The following is a 19,988-nucleotide window of genomic DNA, read 5'->3' as shown; positions in this document are numbered from 1 at the left end:
TGTTTGGCATCATGGCACACTTGTCTCTGACTGGCAGGCACATATAGCTTGACCTCTACCCAAGTTAGTCTGTCCTGAATGGGCCAAACATTTTTTGTGTCATCCTTTAGAGTGGCCTTAAAAGCAGCTGCTGTGGCCTAGAGATGGGTTTCTACCTATTCAGTTCAGCAGAATAGGAGGTAACTTGGCCAGGCACATGACCATACTGGTTCTATCCTGGGCACCGCCATCTTTATTTTCTGTTCTGCACATGCGCAGAACAATCTTCATTGAAAAGAATTTGTGGGTACCGAATCGGGGGAAAATGGACAAGGTCAGGGGCCTGGGGAGGAAGCCATTCCTCCCCTCCAACAGCTGGACAACGCTATGCAAAAAGCCAGCTCTCACCAGCACCCAGCTTCATAGATAGCAGCCTTGTAAAAGGCAATGTGGCTCTGCCTGCAGTCAAGCTAGACTGGGGAGGGGGAGCACGAACAAGCACTGAGGAGACCATGGGAGGAGGGAAGCATGCTGTAGCACACACTCTTTCCCTCAGTCTTCTTCTTTCAGACAGCTCTCATCAGCTCCCCTCTGGCTTCCCCGTGCACACCCCATTAACCAGCCTGCTAGCAGGAGATCAGTGGGTGGGCTTTATTGGCTTCCAGGTAAGGCTGAAATGCCCGAACCAGCAGGGAAAAATGGCTTGAGGCGCACAATACACAGAAGCTTTAAAAAAAACTTTTAAAAGCCTTTTTTCCCTGCCAGTTTCCTTGAAAGAGAGAGAGGGAGAGAGGGAGAGGGAGGGAGGGAGAGAAGAAGGGAAGGGAGAAAGAAAGAGAAAGAAGAATAAAGAAAGAGTGAGGTGTTAGAAGGAAAAAATCAGGACTCACTTTTCAGCCAGGAAATCACTTGGCAAAGGAAAACAAAGCTGTAGCTTTAAATCAGGAGTCTCAAAACTTAGCAGCATGGCTGGTTGTGGAATTCTGGGAGTTGAACTCCACAAGTCTTAATGTTGAAAACTTTGGAGACTTCTGCTTTAAATTGAAAAGCCTGCTCAGAAGGAGGTTTTTAATTTCAGAAGAGAAAGAGGGAGGGGGAGGAAGGGAAGGAGGGAGGGAGGGGGGAGGGAGGGGGGAGGGAGGGAGGGAAGGAAGGAAGGAAGGAAGGAAGGAATTGTACATGGCCCCAAACAATTTTTAAGAAGTAAGGGAGGAGGGAGAGAGGGAGGAAAGGAAATATTCTAATACATTATTACTGGTATGTTTATTAAGAAGATATTGTATATTCAAATATTAAGAACTGAACACCTTTCTTTCTTTTCTTTTCTTTTCTTTTCTTTTCTTTTTCCTTTTCCTTTTCTTTTTCTTTTTCTTTTTTCCTTCCTTTCTTTCTTTCTTTCTTTCTCTACTATATAGTTTTGCTCATTTCCACATTCTTAAAAATTATCTAAATTATCTAAATGGGATCATTTATAGTCAAGTTAACGAATCTGAGCTAAAGCTTTTACCACAGAGTACAATCAGTTTTGAACACTTCTAGAGGTCCTTTAGATGGGAATCCTAAAAAGTGAGAGAAAGAGAAAGAAAGAAAGAAAGAAAGAAAGAGGGAGGGAGGGAGGGAGGGAGGGAGAGAGGAAGGAGAGAAAGGAGAGGAAAGAAGGACCGCTAACCCTAGCACTAGACGTGGCTTCAGAAGACGCTTTGAAACAGCAGAGCAATCTAGGGTTGGAAGGGATCTCAGAGGTCATCTAGTCCAACCCCCTGCCCCAGCAGGAAACCTTATATTGGGAAACTTTTTTATGTACACTGAGAGCATATGCACCAAAGACAAATTCCTTGTGTGTCCAATCACACTTGGCCAATAAAGAATTCTATTCTATTCTATTCTATTCTATTCTATCCTATCACCTGGATTATTTTGTCATATTTGGCTCAAATCTATCTAAAACTGGTAAACCGCCTCCTCCTCCACTTCTTTTGATGCTTATTGGTGTTATCCAAATTTCCACAGTTTAAATAGTAATTTAAAATAATGTCAACATTTTCTCTGTGCAATGGACTTCTTTACCAGATATGAGAAGTTATGGCAAATATTGTGTACCTATTGCATGTGTGTGTGTGTGTGTGTTTGTGTGTGTGTGTTTGTTTGTGTGTGTGTGTATGTGTATGTACGTATATACACATACAGTATATAGTAGATAATGTATCTTTTTGTGTGCCTATACACACTATATACTATGTAATATGTATGTACACATATGGCATATATATATAGGATTAAATAATATATTTTGGATGTTTAGTAGTAAATAAATAGACAGAAAAATTGTATCTCGTTAAGGCCTGTGAGGAGAGGAGAGGCCAGGTAAGGCACCCCTTGATGTGAGTGACGTCAAGTTGGCCACGTCCACTCAGTCACATGACCAAGCAGCTACGCCCACCTAGTCTCATGACCAACCAGTCACATGGCCATGAAGCTATGCCTGTCCAGTCACATGGCCAACAAGCCATGCCCACCATCACATGATCATCAAGCACACCCACCAAACAAGTCATGTGCACAGAAACGGTAGTAAAAAAATTTGAAACCTACCCCTGCTGTGGCCCATCCAGAGTTTTCCTTTTCCCTGTGTTCTCATGGTTACTTGGTCAACCACCTGATTCAATGGGAATATAGGTTTGACTACTTCCACCTTAGAGCTATTGTACTGAGGCATTCTTGACAAAGCGTTAGCAAAGAAATTCTTTCCTTCTGGCAAAAAGCATAGGATAAAATTGAATCTCTGAAAGTACTGGGCCCATTGCACCTGTGTAGAGGAGAGCTTTCCAGAGGTCTTTAAGGCTTCCAGGTTTTGGTGATCAGTCCATACCTGGAAATAAATTTTACTCTCCTCCAAAGATGCCTCCAAGAAAGCAGTGCCCACAGAACTATATAGGCTTCCTTCTCCCATATGGCCCAGCACTGATTAGTTTCAGTCAGCTTTTTGCATGTGTAGGCATAAAGTTGTAACTGTCCCTGTTCATTTTCTTGCATCAGAATGGCTCCTACCGCTACATCACTGGTGTCTGCCTGGATGATAAATGGCTTGTCAGGATCCAGGTCCTTCAGCACTGAATTGGCAGAGAAAAGCTGTTTGAGTTTTTCAAATGTCCCTGGTACTCCATAGTCTATTTCAGTGGTTGGCTGGGTTTAGGTTTGTTCCCCCCCCCCTTTCTTCTTCAGTAAGTGTGTAATGGGGAGGGCAATTTGCACAAAAGAAGGAATTAATTGTCTATAAAAATGGTGAATCCTGGGAATCTCTGCATTTGCTTCCTGGTATAGGGTGGTACCCATTCCAGCACTACCCACACATTCTCCGGATCCATTTTGATTTCTTCATGGGAAATTTGATAGCGTAAATAGGCAATCTTACCCTGATGAAACTCACATTTGGATAGTTTGGCATGCAACTTAGTAGCACCAGGGTCCTGGAGAACAGGTCTGACTAGTTTCACATGCCCAGCTTTCATTTCTGTGTAAAGTAAAATGTCATCTAGATAAACCAACTCCCCGTTATACAGGTGCTCATGCAGGACTTCATTTATCACCTGCATGGATACTCTGGGCACCACTTGTAGTCCAAAGGGGAGTACCCTAAACTGAAAACAGGTCAGCAGTTGAAAGCAATTTTCCAGTCATCTCCTTCTCTGACTCTAATGCAGTAGTAAGCTTCCCACAAATCCAACTTTGTAAAAAAAATTCTTCTTTGCCAAAAGGGTCAGTATATTCTTCATGAGGGAAAGGGGGTGTATATTTTCCACACAGACCATGTTCAGTCCTCTGTAATAAAACACAAAGACCCTAAGATTGGTCCTTTTTCTCCTTAAATAGGACTGGAGCATCCACTCTGCATCTGGCTGGTTGGATAAAATCCTGAGCTAGGTTTTTGTCAATGAATGCATGGAGCTCATCTAATTCCCTGGGGGTCATTGTGTAGAGCTTTGGTTTCAGCAATTTAGCCCCTGGGATAATTTTGATAGGACAGTCTGTAAGCTGAGGAGGGGGAAGTTTGTCCAACCTCTTTTCACTAAACATCTCCCTCAGGTCCTGATACTCCCTTGGGATGGCCGGGAAAAGTTTCCCTTGCAGTTCCCACCTCTTGGTGAAGAACTCTCTTAATCCCACATTCTTGATTGTATTTGGGCTTTCTGCCTGGTGGGAATTTCAATAAACCCTCCACTCCATGCATGGGTTCCACTATTTCAACCAAGGCTAGTACCAAGACCAGAGGCCCCTCCATCCCCAGGGAGACTATGAAGTTTAAATCTCTGAGTGGGTAACCATCTGTATCTCTAAATGTTCAGTGGCAAATGTGGCAGGAATGCCCCCACCACCAGATGACAAAATGCAATCAGGGTTTTTAGAATCCTTAGATGAATCCCCATTTTCTTCACCAGAACTGGGCTTACTAAGCACCTGATGCACCCCAAGTCTAGAAGGGCTCTCAGTGAGCCTTTCTGTCTGGTTCCTGGGAGGTGTAATTCTATGGGCATAGTTACGGGTACAATGAGGTCACTTACCAAGAGGTCATTATCCAAATCTCTGTCAGGTTCTGCGGCTGGGCTTGGGGTTTGGTGGCCTCCCTCTTTGTTTCCAGGAGTAACCTCTTCCATGCCTTGCTGCTACAATAATTGTTTTGGTTTTGTTCAATCTCCACCTCCTCAACCAGCACACATCAGTTGTGGAGGTGAGCAGGGGCCACCCTCACAACACACATGATATGCAGGTCATCCTTCAGCCCATCTTTGAAGCAACTCATGAGGTGACAGGCCAGGTCCTGAAACACCTCTGTGCACTCTGCTGCTGGTCTGCACTCTTGCCTCACATTTCTGATGTGGTCTCTGTTATGACTTGGCATAATATAAAGGCAGACAGCTAGGAGCTTGAACTAGAGGCCTATGTTTATTCAGCGGCAGCCATCTTAGAAACTACCTTCTGCCCTAGATGACATCATTAAAAAAGTTAACTGTTTCCTAACCTTCTTAAAGAGCTAGGCATAACAATTGAACTTGAAATATAACATAAAACATACACATCATTACATCTCCCTTAAGTATAAAACATCTAATATGATAGAATTTTTTTCCATATTTTTGGTTTAATAGCTCCACCATAGCGAGAGAAAGTTACCGCTGTCTGATCATCAGTAAAATTGCTGTCAGGTTGTGAGTCAGTCCCGGCATTGTCACATGCTGATATGCTTACATTATCCTTGGTGTTCTCGGTAGGCTGTATATCTGTTTTCAGGAATTCTGTGCCATCATGTGCTTGCGCTTCATTTTCCTTGTTGTTTACTTCTTCCAACGCAATATCAGCAGCAGTGTCTGGACGAAGATGACACCTGTTTCTTCTCAATTGCTGTCCACATTCGGTTTCAACTACATATGATTTTGGTGAATTGTCTTCTCTGAGAATTCGAGCAGGTTCCCATGTTCTCCCAGTGACTCTGTGTCTCACAGCTTGCCCAGCACACAGTGGACAAAGAGGCTTGGTAGATTTACCAAAATACAGTTTTTGCTTTCTCATATTTATGTTCCTCTGAGCTGTTACCCATTCATGTGGGATGGAACGAGGCTGCAATTTATGCAGAGCAGTAGGCACTGTAGTCCTCAGTGTTCTCCACATTAGCAGCTGCATCCTCAATGAGTGTTGCACGATAGTTTAATAGGCCTAAATACACATCCTGCCCTGATGATTGTGCTTTCTGTATAATGGATTTGGCTATGCCAATATACTTCTCCGCTAGGCCATTGGCCTGTAGGTGATAAGGGCTTGTGGGTTTGTGCTTGATTCCCCATTCAAGCACTGGAATTCAGCACATGAGAATTGTGGCCCATTGTCAGACACAAGTTCTTCACACACTCCATGTCTTGAAAGTATTGTCTTAAAAACCCATATGACTGTTGATACTTTTAGACTTCCCAGCTGCACTACTTCAAATTATTTGCTGTAGTAGTCTACTATCATCAGGTAGTGGATGTCTTCAAAATGAAAAATATCTGTAGCCAATCTCTCCATGCCCGTGAAGGAACATTCCACGGTGTAAGAAGTTCTTTCGCATTGTTTTTTTGAAATGTCTGGCAGGTGTCACACTTCTTTACAAGTGTTTCAATATCAGAGTCCAGATGAGGCCAGTAGACCACCTCCCATGCTCTGTGCTTACACAGAGTAATGCCCAAATGTCCCTGGTGAATTTGTTCCATTACTTCTGCCTGCTGTGACTTAGGAATAAGGATACGGTCACCCATTAATATGATATCCTCATGAATGGATAGTTCATCTTTCACAGGCCAGAATTCCTGCAGCTCAGGATATAACTTCTTGTGTTTTTTGGCCAGCCATTGCACCTGACACGAGTTAGTTTCTCTAGTACTTTGTCCTGTTTGGTGTCTTGTCTTATTTTCCCCAGCCGTACATCTGATATTGGCATACAGTTCTAGTAGCACTGTATGTACCTGCTCTTCCAACTCAGGTTCATCCCTGGCTTCATGTCCTTCTGGAAACACCCTTGACAGGCTATCAGCCATTGGGATTTCCTTCCCAGGCTTATACTTCACTGTGAGATCATACTGCTGTAATTTTATAACCATTCGCTGCAAGCATGGAGGTGTAGAAGCTAGCGGTTTTTGTAGTATGTACTCCAATGGCTTGTGGTCAGTTTCTACAACTACTGGGCAACCATATATGTATAGGTGACATTTCTCACATCCATTCACAATGGCCAGCATCTCCTTCTCAATTTGAGCATAATTAGTTTGTATCGTGGTCAGTGCATGTGAAGCATATGCCACAGGATGTCCTTGTTGAGTCAGTACAGCACCTAGCCCAAACTGGGATGCATCCACTTGAAGCACGGTGTCAGCATTTGCATTGAAGTATTTCAGTATTCGCCCTGGATGTTTAGTGATCAGTTTCTTCACTTTGTCAAAATTCCTTTCTGTGTTCGCAGCCGAACACCAAATGGCATCCTTCTGCAGCAATGTACGTAATGGTGCTGTCTGTTGAGCGAGGCCCTTAGAGAATTTAGATAGATAGTTGAAAATGCCCAATGATGTCTCCAGTTCCTTTCTGGAGGTTGGGGCCTTCATGTTAAGAACTGCTGTTATCTTCTTCGGATCAGGCTTCAAGCCCTCTTTGGTTAGTAGGTGTCCAAAGTATGTCACTTCTCCTACCCCAATTTGCATTTTATTTGGATTGAGTTTAAGATTTCTCTCACAACATCGATTGAGCAAAGCAATAAGGTTTCTGTCATGCCCTACTTGATCCTTTCCATAGACCAACAAATCATCAACTATTACTTCAACACCCTGTAGACCAGCAATCAGTTCATGTGATTTCTTTTGAAATATTTCCTGTGCAGACGCTATGCTGAAAGGTACCCTTGTGAAGTGCCATGGACTCGCAAGGGAGTTGAAAGTAGTGAGGTAACTGCTGACTTTATCAAGATGCAATTGTCAGTAACCAGACTGGGCATCTAATACACTGAACACTGTCACTAACCTGTGTGCTATGTCCTCCATGGTGGAGAGTTTGTAGTGTTCTCTCATTATTACTTCGTTCAAATCCCGCGGGTCAATGCATATGCAAAATGCACCTGTGTTCTTCTTCTCCACCACAACCATAGAACTGACCCATTCTGATGGTTCAGTGACCTTCTTTACTACTCCCAACTTCTCCATCCTAGTGAGTTCCTGTCTAACTTTATCCACAAGAGTTAGAGCTATTTCGCTTTGGGGCATGGATGACAGGCTGTGCACCTTTATACATATGTGGCTTATGCCTGGGAGGCACCCCAGGCCCTTGAATAGATCACAGTATTCACGTTTAATATCAGCTTCTGTCAGACCTCTATGCCCACCATCCACAGTCATTATGATCTTCACAAGTCCAATCTATTTGCTTGTTTTGAGACCTAGCACAGCTGGGGCTTGTGTTTCTATCACAAACAATTGTAAAACCCTTTCAAATCCCTTGTAGGCACATTTTACATGATAGCAACCCATTAGTTTGGTTTGGTTTGGTTTGGTTTTATTAGTTTTGTATGCCGCCCACTCCCGAAGGGCTCCGGGCGGCTTACAATAAAAAGGGGAAATTTGAAAATTTGAATAAAAAGGTGAAGGGATTAATAAGACAATACAACAATTTAAAATACAACAACATTCATAGCTACAGTGGGGCTGGATACTTCAACAGCCCCCAGCCTGCCAGAGCAGCCAGAACTTAGTGGCTTTACGGAAGGCTGGGAGGGTAGTAAGAGTCCGGATTTCCACGTGGAGCTCGTTCCAGAGGGCCGGAGGTGCAACAGAGAAGGCTCTCCCCTGGGGGGGTCGCCAGCCAGCATTGGCTGGCAGATGGAATCCAGAGAAGGCCAAGTCTGTGCGATCGAATCGGTCTTTGGGAGGTAATTGGCAGGAGGTGGTCTCTCAGGTACCCAGGTCCGATGCCATGAAGGGCTTTATAAGTAACAACTAGCACCTTGAAGCGTGTCCGGAGCCCAATGGGTAGCCAGTGCAGCTCGCGGAGGATAGGTGTAACATGGGTGTACCTAGGTGCACCCACAATCGCTCGCGCGGCTGCGTTCTGGACTAACTGAAGTCTTTGAACACTCTTCAAGGGCAGCCCCATGTAGAGCGCGTTACAGTAATCCATTCTTGAGGTCATGAGGGTGTGAGTGACTATCTGAAGGCCTCCAGGTCCAGATAGGGTGGCAATTGGTGCACCAGGCAAACCTGGGCAAAGGACCCCCTGGTCACAGCCGACAAATGATGTTCTAAAGTCAGCTGTGGATCAAGGAGGACTCCCAAATTGCGAACCCTCTCTGAGGGGCGTATAATTTCACCCCCCAGACTGAGAGATGGAATAGTTAGCCAATCTTTGGGAGGGAGCATCAATAGCCACTCAGTCTTGTCAGGATTGAGTGCAAGCTTGTTCATTCCCATCCAGACCCTGACAGCCTCCAGGCACTGGCACATCACTTCTCTGGCATCTTTAACATCTTTTCCCACATCTTTGCTGATACCTTCTACTCTTGTTCTGGCGACCCTTGGTCTATATTAAACTATGCCAAAGAAGGGATGATTAGCCTGACATGGTGCTCGATAAGATCCGGCAGCTGGCTACGTTATCATTGCCGCGGCCTTTTGGGTGCCCCCCCTTCCATTCTATTGGACCAGGCCTTCCTCTGGTGCTTTTAGCTTTTCACCACCATATCCCATTAATTTCGGTAGGTCCAGAGTCTCTAAGGGGGATTCATTCCTGAGGTGTTCCAGATATATGTAGCTTGGCACACAATTTACTTGTGCTCCAGTATCTATTTTGAATGTGACTGGAGTTTTGTTGGCTCCTATCTGTAATGTTTCCTTGGCTTTATCTGCAGACTGATGTGCTTTCTGTATCGCTGCAAGATATATCGGGGAGCAGTCCGAGTCTGACCCTGCATGGTCATCATTGTCCTCTATGGCGTGTACAGCCTGTATTTATGGCCTTCTGGTTTGCGAAGACAGTTTACACACCCTGGCAAAGTGTCCTCTTTTCTTGCATTTGTTACATATTTGCCTCCTTGCAGGACAGACACTGTTTTTATGGTGCATATTTCCACAATATCCACAAGCTGCTTCTCTGTTACTTGCTCCAGTGCCATAAGTGCCTTTTGTTCCTTTGTGTGCCCTTTCTTGACCATATCTACTGCTTTGAGTTTTTATAGCATTGATCTGGTGCTGTGTTCCTTCCAGTACCTGCATGTCCTTTCTTGACATTTCATATGTTCTGGCAATCCTTATGGCTTTCTCAAAATTTAAGTCTTCTTCCTGCAGCAGTTTTTCCTGAACTTCCTTAAACTTACTGCCCATCAGAATACGGTCTTTAATCATATCTCCAGCATCATAAAAAGCACAGTCTTTGGCAAGCAAGCACAGCTGGGCTACCCATTCACCCACAGATTCACCTCCACACTGGTTTCTCTCATAAAACAATTTTCTCTGCATTGTGGAGTTTTTTCTCGGGTTGCAGTGTGCTTAAGGTGACCAGATTTTAACATTGGTAAAGAGGGACACCATTGACCGGGGGGGGGGGGGGGGGGAAGGGGTTGATTAAAAAAACTTTTTTTTTTCACTTAACAAATGTGGCAAGAAAAATTGTAAAATGGGGCAAAACTCACTTAACAACATAAATTTTGGGCTCAAAATTTGTGGTCGTGCATTGAGGACTACCTGCACTTATCTTCAGTGTTACTTCATTCTGCTGTAGCATTAAATTTCATATAGAACAAGCTTGTTCTTTCAGAATTGTGGAATTGTTATATAACTGTCTATCTTTAGAAAGGTTTCTCTTGAGTTAAACTCAGTTCCTATAATTTTAGTTATCTTGACCCCTTCCAGTCCGGCTTCAGACCTGGTTACAGCACAGAAACCGCTTTGGTCACATTGACCGATGATCTCTGGAGAGCCAGGGATGGAGGCCTTGCGTCCATCCTGGTTTTCCTTGACCTCTTGGCGGCTTTCGATACCATCGACCATGGTATCCTTCTGCGACGACTGCGGGAGGTGGGGGTGGGAGGCACTGTTTTGCAGTGGTTCTCCTCCTACCTCTCGGACAGGTCGCAGTCGGTGTTGGTTGGAGGGCAGAGATCGTCCCCGAGGCCCCTAACATATGGGGTGCCGCAGGGTTCGGTCTTATCACCCCTACTATTTAACATTTACATGAAACCGCTGGGCGAGATCATTCGGAGGCACGGGATAAAATACCACCAATACGCGGACGATACTCAGCTGTATCTGTCCACCCCGTGCCAACTCAATGAAGCGGTGGACATGATGAACCGGGGCCTTGAGGCCGTTAAGAACTGGATGAGAGCTAACAAACTGGTACTCAACCCAGACAAGACCGAGTGGCTGTTGTATTTTCCTCCCAATAATTTGGCCAGTGTTCCATCGCTCAGGCTGGGGGGTCAAATTTTACACCCCTCAGATAGGGTTTGCAACTTGGGAGTCCTCCTGGACCCACAGCTGACTTTCGACCATCATTTGTCGGCTGTGACCAGGGGGGCATTTGCCCAGGTTCGCCTGGTGCGCCAGTTGCGACCCTACCTGAACCGGGAGGCCCTCACAACAGTCACTCGAGCCCTTGTGATCTCTAGGCTGGAATACTGCAATGTGCTCTACATGGGGCTGCCCTTGAAGAGCATCCGGCGACTTCAGCTAGTCCAGAATGCGGCCGCGCGAGTGATTGTGGGCGCACCGCGGTTCGCCCACATAACACCTATCCTCCGCGAGCTGCGCTGGCTACCTGTTGATCTCCAGGTGCGCTTCAAGGTGCTACTTACCATCCATAAATCTCTCCTTGGTAGTGGATGTGAGTACTTGAGAGACCGCCTCCTGCCGATTACCTCCCTTCGACTGATTAGATCGCACAGATTAGGCCTCCTCCGAGTTCCATCCGCCAGTTAGTGGCGACTGGCGACTACGCGGAGGAGAGCCTTATCAGTAGCAGCTCCGACCCTTTGGAACGACCTCCCCGTGGAGATTCGCACCCTCACCACCGTCCAGACCTTCCGCATAGCCCTTAGGATCTGGCTATCCCGCCAGGCCTGGGGATAAGATTCTAATTCGCCCCATCCGAATGTTGAATGAAAGTTGCGTTTTATTGTTTTATTTTTATTTATGCACTGTCTTGTGTTTTTGTTTTGCACCCCCCTTCCCATGTATTGTAAGCCGCCCTGAGTCCCCTCAGGGAAAAGGGCGGCCTATAAATCATAAATAAAATCCTAAAAAAATCCTATTGATGTGTCGTAATTTTCTTAGCAGTAGTATGGAAATTGTCATTGTTTCTTTTGGACAATTTTTAATATTTTCCTATTAAATATATAGTAATGAGATTCCCAGGTGGGTTCCCCTCCAATTATTAGCCAGGTTCAACCCTGGTCATCTTTTTGAGAGCAGGCAAAAACAGCCAGGTTACATCCCTACAAATTGAAAGCTCTCTCCCTTCCCCCCCTCTCTCCCCTTCCTTCCTCTCTCTCTGTCACTCTGTGTGTATGTGTGTTTGTGTGTGTGTGTCTGTCTGTCTCCCTCCCTCCCCCCCTCTCTCTCCCCTCCCTTCCTCTCTCTCTGTCACTCTGTGTGTATGTGTGTGTGTGTGTGTGTCTGTCTGTCTGTCTCTCACTCACTCACTCACTCACTCACTTAATCACTCACTGTGTGTGTCTCTCTCTGTCTCTCTCCCTCCCTCTCTCTCTATCTCTCTCCATCTCTCTCCCCTCCCTTCCTCTCTCTCTGTCACTCTGTGTGTATATGTGTGTTTGTGCGTGTGTGTCTGCCTGTCTCTCACTCACTCACTTAATCACTCACTCTGTGTGTGTGTCTCTCTCTCTGTGTCTCTGTCTGTCTGTCTTTCTGTCTGTCCCTCCCTCCCTCCCAACCTGCAGATGGGCTCTGGACCAGTGGAGCCTCTTTCTTCTTTTTAACCAAGTGATCTTTCCTAAGACATAAAAAAGAACCTTAATTACAGGCTCAACAAAAGAAGCTGGAAAGAGATAATGAAGCCAAGAAGCTGAAACCTGAGACTGGAGAAAAACTTTTTCTATCCCCTTACCAGCCCATCAGGGAAGACGAGTAACAGGAGGGAGATCCCTCCCACCACGGATGGGCTCCAGACTAGCGGAGCCTCCCTGGACGTCACAGCAGTAGCAACCCCAAGTGCGCCGATCTTGGCGTTTTTCACATCGGGGCATGCTGCAAGAGGGAGTGAGTGAAGACCTTTTCTAGCCGGTACAAAGGACTTGCTTTGCTGAGTGGGAGCTTCAATAGAAAGGAAAGCAACTTCAGAGCTATGGCTGGCGTCGGGCCAGCAAAGGCTTCTCACTGACCTCCCCCCCACCTCTGAGTTCCTGACAGATCGAATTGTTTCAGCAACATCTCCCCCCCACCATGGCACCCCACCTCCCCCTCGCACGTCACCTCTGCTCCATTCTCCAGCAAGCCTCATGGGGGGTTTTGCCTTTAGGAATAAGAATGCTTAAAAGGCTTTTTTAAAATTTGATAAAAAGATGATACAGGTTCTGAAAAAGTGAATCTCCGTCGCACAGCTATGCTTTTTCTTCCTCCAAATAATGGTCACTGCTTATTGTAGTGAGTCAGCCTCCTAACTTCAGTTCAGGCTCTGCAATTACCTTCTCTCCCCCCTCCCCCCAAACCCGCAGAAACAGGAGGGAATCGTCATCATTAGCACTCTCTCCCACGCCTGACCTCCCCTTCGGAGGTAAGGGGCAGGGAAGAGCAGATCTCCCAGGGACACAAATATTCCCCAAGTGGCCACCACCCACTTCTCGTATCTCCCCCCCCCCCGAAAATGGGAGAGGAGTGAAATAATGCTATGCTTTGGAAATGCGGCTCTCCAATGCCAGGTCCACACCAGGAGGTTTGGTGCTTCCCTCCAGGCCACCTGAACAGCCAGCAGCTGCGTCCACAGGCTCCATGGGGAAAGGCGGGCCATAGGAAAGGGGAACAAGTGCGCTCCCATTCCAATCTCGCCCGCCCAGTTCCCAAACCCTCTCTTCGGAAAGAGTTCTCGAGCAGCCTCTGGCAAGGTGTTTTCCCCGCCCTGCTCGAGCTGAAAGCAAATAAAGCAAATAAAATATAAAATGCTAATTTACATTTCTCTGCTACTTCTCTCCCAGGCTGGAGCCGAGAGGAGATCCCTGTCCTAGTCTTCCTGCTGCCCTCATGGCATGGGGAAAATGGATGGTACTTTGTCCCTTCGGTCTCCCCATTTCTCAGAAAAGCAACTCTGGGAAGGTCCTTTGGTGGCGGCAGGCATCCTAGAACCTACCTGCTAGCAAAGGACCTTCCCGAAGTTGCTTTTCTGAGAAATGGGAGACAGAAGGGACAAAATACTGTCCGGCTGGGACGGGTATACAGGGCTGGGGGTGGGGCAGGCTTACTTCTGGGTCCGGTCACAAAAATCGGGACTTTTTAAGAACACCCCGGGACGCGGGACAAATTGTGCGAAATTGTGACTGTCCTGCCAAAATCGGGACGTCTGGTCACCTTAAGTATGCTTCAAACTTTGCAAACAGTACCTGTTTTCTTTTTGTCCTCTGCAGTGCTCTCCCCACTTGCTTGCCTAGGCTCTGCACACATCGCGTCCTTCCTGTCCCACACATATTAAAAAGTGTGCTGCTTTCTGCTGATCAGTCCATTTGTCTGCATCAAGTACTGCAAACACAAGCTCTATCAGCTCCCTCCAATTTGACCAGTTTTCAGATATGTTCCCTGACTCCCAATCCAGGGAAGGAATGTTCTTTGTGTTGCTGTTTGCTGCCATGACTCTTCTCACCCCACTCCTGGTACCATGTGATGACTTGGCATAATATAAAGGCAGACAGCAAGGAGCTTGAACTAGAGGCCTGTGTTTATTCAGCGGCAGCCATCTTAGAAACTACCTTCTACCCTAGATGACATCATTAAAAAAGTTAACTGTTTCCTAACCTTCTTAAAGAGCTAGGCATAACAATTGAACTTGAAATATAACACAAAACATACACGTCATTACAATCTCTGGCTTTCTGGTCTTCAAATTGCTGTCTCAGGGCAGTTATGAATCAATAGAAGTTCTGCAGCTCAGAGGCATTGGCACTGTGTAGAGTTATCATCGACCTGGCTGCAACCCCTTCTACTGCCAGAGTGATGACTTTGACCTTATCTCCCTTGATAGGGATTTTGTTACCATATTCTTGCATGTAGGTGATGACCTGTGCTAGGAAAACCCCCAATTGTTGAAGGTTTCCATCAGATTTCATGCCCAGGGAAGGACTTTCATATCACTTCCTCATCCTCATCCTCCAGCACTTCCATCTCCTCTCTCCATCTCTGCCCGTGACTGCTTTGGGTAAAGGTCTCTCCTTCTGTCCTTCTTTCCCAGTTGTCCTTCATGCCAACAATTATGGGCCATCTACTCTTGGCTGAGTCTGACCTAGACTGGCAGCTTCTTCTGTCCGTCCGGTAGAGTTCATGCCTGATTGAGGCTTGGCAGAGGCTTTGCTCCAGAATTCAGTTTTTTCTTGATCACTGTTTTGTGTTGACATCATTTGCACAGTCCCCATGGTAGGGTAGGTTCCTCTCCAGGTTGATCACTTTGCAGACTCCACCCAATGTAACGATCTGCCTCAGAAGAAAGCAAGACTGTTGAAGCAGTTTGCATTTGAAAAGGAACTTTTACTGAGAAGTAATGATTGCACAGAAGTCAGGTGGAGTCTGAAATGTGTGTGTGAAGCATTAGGCTAACTTTTATCTTCAGCTCGCACCCCAGTGCCCCATGTCCATCAGTAGCCATTAAAATGCTGCAAAACTGTTTTGAAAAGTCTGAGGCTGGATGGTGAGATGAGGTCGTCCTAGGATTACTGTGACCTTGAATTCCAGGCTGGAACCAGCTGAGAGGGAGCCTCTACAGATGGCCCTTTCTCCCTTCCCCCAAAAGTCCCAACCATCAAAAGTGAAAGTATGCAAAACATTCAACCCACAAAGCCTCCCCCACTCTTCAGAAGGACAGCATTCTGACAGGGACCTGACATGCTGATTATTGCATTTCATTGATTTAACATATGAAAAGGGACCAAAATGCAATTTTCTGGATATGAGAAGACATGATATTGAGTTTGAAGTAATGATAGGGATTATCTAGTAATCTATTATATTCCGAAGGAAATTTAAGTAACTAAAATGTCATATATTTTTGTTTGTATCTCTCTCTCTCTCCCTCTCTCCCTCTCTCCCTCCCTCCCTCCCTCCCCCCCCTCTCTCTCTGTCTCTCTCATACACACACACACAGACGGTTTAGGAGAGAGAATTTACGCTGAATGAAATTGTTCAACATTTGGTATCATCAGTACATATGAATAGTTGCACAATTCAGAATTTGGGGAATTGAAACCTCATATTTTAATAACAACTGCATCTTGTTAAAGATATATTGAAACGGATATGTAGAAAGAGACAGTTTGAACTGAAGAACCCCATAGAAATTTACTGAAGAACATATTTCATTGTGTAAAATCCATCATTGTGTGTCTCTGTGTGTGTGTTTTCTCTTTGTGAATAAAAAACAATCTACCCTAAACATGAAATATGCTGGGAATTACGTGCATTCTGAGAATATTTACTATATCCAAGGGGTGGTGGTGGTAATATTTAAAAATATCCATCTATCAAAATCCAAAGAAAGAACCTTATATAACCTGTTAGTGTTTCATGCATTCGAGAAATGTTGTGTTGAATAAAAAGAATTTAAAAATGATAACTATTTAATGTACTGATTAACAAGTATTTGCCTATTAACATAAATTCTGACAAACCAACTAACAAAGTATCCTACAACTTCCTTCAACATATTAATCCAGAGGGTGGATGGGGCCACACTCTGGATTAAGGAGAAAGATACACAGACAAAACACTTAATTAAGTGTCTTGTGCAAGCTTTATTTTTCACACTTCTAATTTTATTCATTCTTTCTTTAGAATACAGAGATTACATAAAAAACAAATTCGAAACAATACAAGATCCTAATGCTGTTCCAGGTGAATATGTGCTCTTCAATCAGAGATACTCAAAGCTAATGATCCTAGATTATCACCCATCCAAAGAGGAGAGAGAACATGAAATTCTTGCTATAGGATGGAAACATGATGAAATCATCAGCAAAAGAGCTGAGTCTTCCACCAGTATTGAAGCATTATTTAACCCTGATAAATGTGGATTAATTCCACAAGTTGTTGTACTACAAGGAGCTGCAGGAATTGGAAAAACCATAATGGTCAAAAAAAATCATGCTTGATTGGGCTTCTCAACATCTTTACCAGGACAAATTTAATTATGTTTTCTATATTTGCTGTAGAAAGATGAATCTCCATGCAGAGGTAGAGAAGAGCATTGCAGAGATAATTTCAGAAGGATGGCTCGAGCATAAATCGAAAAATGTCATTCAAAATATACTGAAAAATGAAGAAAAGCTTCTATTCATAATTGATGGGTTTGATGAATTAAGATATTCCTTTGATCAGCCTGAAAACTACTTTTGCACTGATCCCTGGAAGAAGGAACCAGTGAGAATTCTTTTGAACAGCTTATTTCAAAAAAAGCTTTTTCGTAAATCCTCTCTTATAATCACAACAAGACCAACTGCTTTGAAGAAACTCCATCAATGTTTAGAGCGCCCAGGCTATTTTGAGATACTGGGATTTTCTACAAAGGAAAGAGAAGAATATTTCTACAATTTTTTTGGAAATAAAGATCAAGCAACTCAAGTTCTCAGATTTGTTAAACAAAATTATACGCTTTTCATCATGTGTGTCATTCCCCTTGTGAGCTGGATCATCTGTACAGTAATGAAACAGGAGATGGAGAGAGGCAAAGATCTTCAGAAGACACCATACACCCTCACTGAAATCTATATGCTGTATCTCTCCAGTTTGTTAAAGTATCACCATAAAGAATCCACCATAAAGGATGTCCAAACCAATGTGAAAGGCTTATGCTCTTTGGCTGAAGAAGGAATCCGCAAACGGCAAATACTATTTATGGAGGAAGAAGTCAAGAAGCACATTTTAGATCAGGGAAACTCCCTCCCCCTTTTTCTGAATGAGAGCATCTTCAAAAGGGACATTGATTGTATTCAAACCTACAGCTTCATTCACTTAAGCTTCCAGGAGTTTTTTGCTGCTCTGTTTTATGTCCTAGAAGAAGAAGGAGATGAGCAGCATTCTCAAAATCTGAATAAAAATTTGCAGACATTATTAGAAACAAATACATCTTTTAAGACTGATTTTGAAGTAGGATTTCACTTCCTCTTTGGTTTTTTAAATGAAGAAAATAGAATGAGAGAGTTGAAAAAAGAATTTGGATGGGAAATTTCTCCTAAGAGTAAAGAATTCATGCAAGACTGGGTGAAAAATAATCTTAAAAAAGATAGTTATGGTTTCGGAGAGCTAACAGAAATGTTCAGTTATTTATATGAGACACAAAATGACAATTTTCTAAAAAATGCACTAAGTGGCATAACTAAAATGGATTTTGATTGCCGCTCTGATATGGAATTGATGAAGCTCAGCTATTGTATACAACACTTCCAGAATTTAAAGGAACTATCTGTTAAATATTTTGATATTCCAAAAAATGAGTAAGTATTTTGAAAGTCTGTTGAACATTTCATTTAGTTTATGATCCTGTCACCATGTTTCTATAACTTACTGTTTCAAATATAATAATAGACCAGAAAAATGTCATTTGGGAGTATGCATAAGTGTGTTTGGGCAGCTAAGTTAATGATGGCTTTCAGTCCTTAGAAGTGAAGATAAGTATTTTCTGAGAAGTGAAGCAATATTCCAGTATTTGAGAGGCTGCCACAAAGAAGAGGGGGTCAAATTCAGGGCAGGACAAGAAAACAATGGATGGAAACTAATCAAGGAGAGAAGCAACCTGGAGTTAAGGAGAAACTTCCTAACAGTGAGAACAATTACTAGAACATCTTGCCTTCAGAAATTGTGGGTGCTTCACAGTGGTGGGTTTCAAAAATTTTTAGAACCTCTTCTGTAGGTGTGGCTTGCTTTGTGGGAGTGGTTTGCCAGCCATGTGATTGAGTGGGAGTGGCTTGGCAGTCATGTGACTGGGTGAGTGTGGTCAACTTGTAAAATCTGGTGAAACTCACTTAACAACGCTCTTGCTTAGCAACCAAAATGTTGGCTCAAAAACTGTGGCATTTGAAGCACGCAAATCTTAAAACTGTCAAGTTATAAGATCCTTGCACCCCTAACCCTTTAGAAAAAAAAACCCAGGGGTGTTCAAACTTCACAGCTTTAAGACTTGTGGACTTCAACTCCCAGAATTCCTCCTCTTGCTTTACATCTTGATGATGTGCGGACGGATGGCGGGGAGGGAGCTGGAACCGGTTCTAAATGGCACTGTAGATTTGTGGAACCTCTTCTATAGAAGAGTTTAGAACTGGCAGGAACCCACCCCTGGTGCTTCATCACTGGAGATTTTTAAGAAGAGATCGGGCAGCCACTTCTCTGAAATGGTATAGGTTCTCCTGGTTGAGCATGGGACTGGACTAGAAGACCTCCAAGGTCCCTTCCAGCTCTATTCTATTTGAATGAAAAGATAGCTTGGGCTAGCTGGGATAGGAGGATGATTTAAAATGAGCAGTTGTCCTTTTGTGAGGCCAATATCAATCAATCCTGCTCAAACTTAAAGAGCCTTATCATAACATCATCAGGAAGTGTTTATTTCAGCTCAAGAGCAGAGAGGCAATTGCTATTGAGATCTAGATGCTGTAGCAGTTTTAAATAAACAAATTAAAAACTTGATTATTTTATGCAGAGCCCATTCCTGACAGTCTTTACAGAAATTTGAAGTTCACTGGGCCATAGTAAAACTCAGGGTCTTTCTCCCTTTAATTAAAAAGGCTAATTCAACACTCTCAAATGTTACATTTGAGAGTTTCATTGCATGTAAATCTTTCCCTCTTACATGGCAGATAACATAAAAAGGTGCTTCTGTAATAATTGGAAACTTCTTAAGCTCCTCCCTTAAAACAAGGTCATTTTGAAATTAGTCATTTTAAAAAAAGATTGACTATATCTGAGATTTTATCTGAGATTTTAATTCAAACCCTATCTCATTTTTCATTTCAAATAAGAGATATAGATTGAGAAAGATAAGGAATTCCTCCCAGTGGTGTGACTTGAAGACAATTCCTGGGAGAATATTTTCTCTGCTTCAGCATTGAATTGATAAAGGGCTCATTTTCTAGTCTTGTTGATAAAATTGTTATACTGAATAAACTGCAGGATTAACATTTAAGGCCCCACTTTTACAGCTTTATGGTTTCACAGTTTTTTAAAATTATTTCATTCTTGTGAAGATTGGCTTCAATGTAGGTTTTTTTTCCATCCAATAGAAGGAAACAAGAATAATTTGTACAT

General features: G+C 43.8%; 1 protein-coding gene across 1 annotated transcript in view; it reads left to right on the top strand.

Annotated features, from left to right (window-relative positions):
- Positions 1-18,188, top strand: part of LOC116523608 (NACHT, LRR and PYD domains-containing protein 12-like) — a 40,630-nt gene extending 22,442 nt beyond the window's left edge. Inside the window, 2 exon segments of the mRNA XM_032238724.1 lie at positions 16,527-16,822; positions 16,824-18,188. Coding sequence (XP_032094615.1) covers positions 16,527-16,822; positions 16,824-18,188 — 1,661 coding nt within the window.
- The last annotated feature ends 1,800 nt before the right edge of the window (positions 18,189-19,988 follow it).

The sequence above is a fragment of the Thamnophis elegans genome, unplaced genomic scaffold, assembly GCF_009769535.1.
Source record: "Thamnophis elegans isolate rThaEle1 unplaced genomic scaffold, rThaEle1.pri scaffold_62_arrow_ctg1, whole genome shotgun sequence".
Lineage (NCBI taxonomy): Eukaryota > Metazoa > Chordata > Lepidosauria > Squamata > Colubridae > Thamnophis > Thamnophis elegans.
The sequence above is the reverse complement of the archived record's forward strand: the minus strand, read 5'-3'. Positions and strand labels throughout refer to the sequence as shown.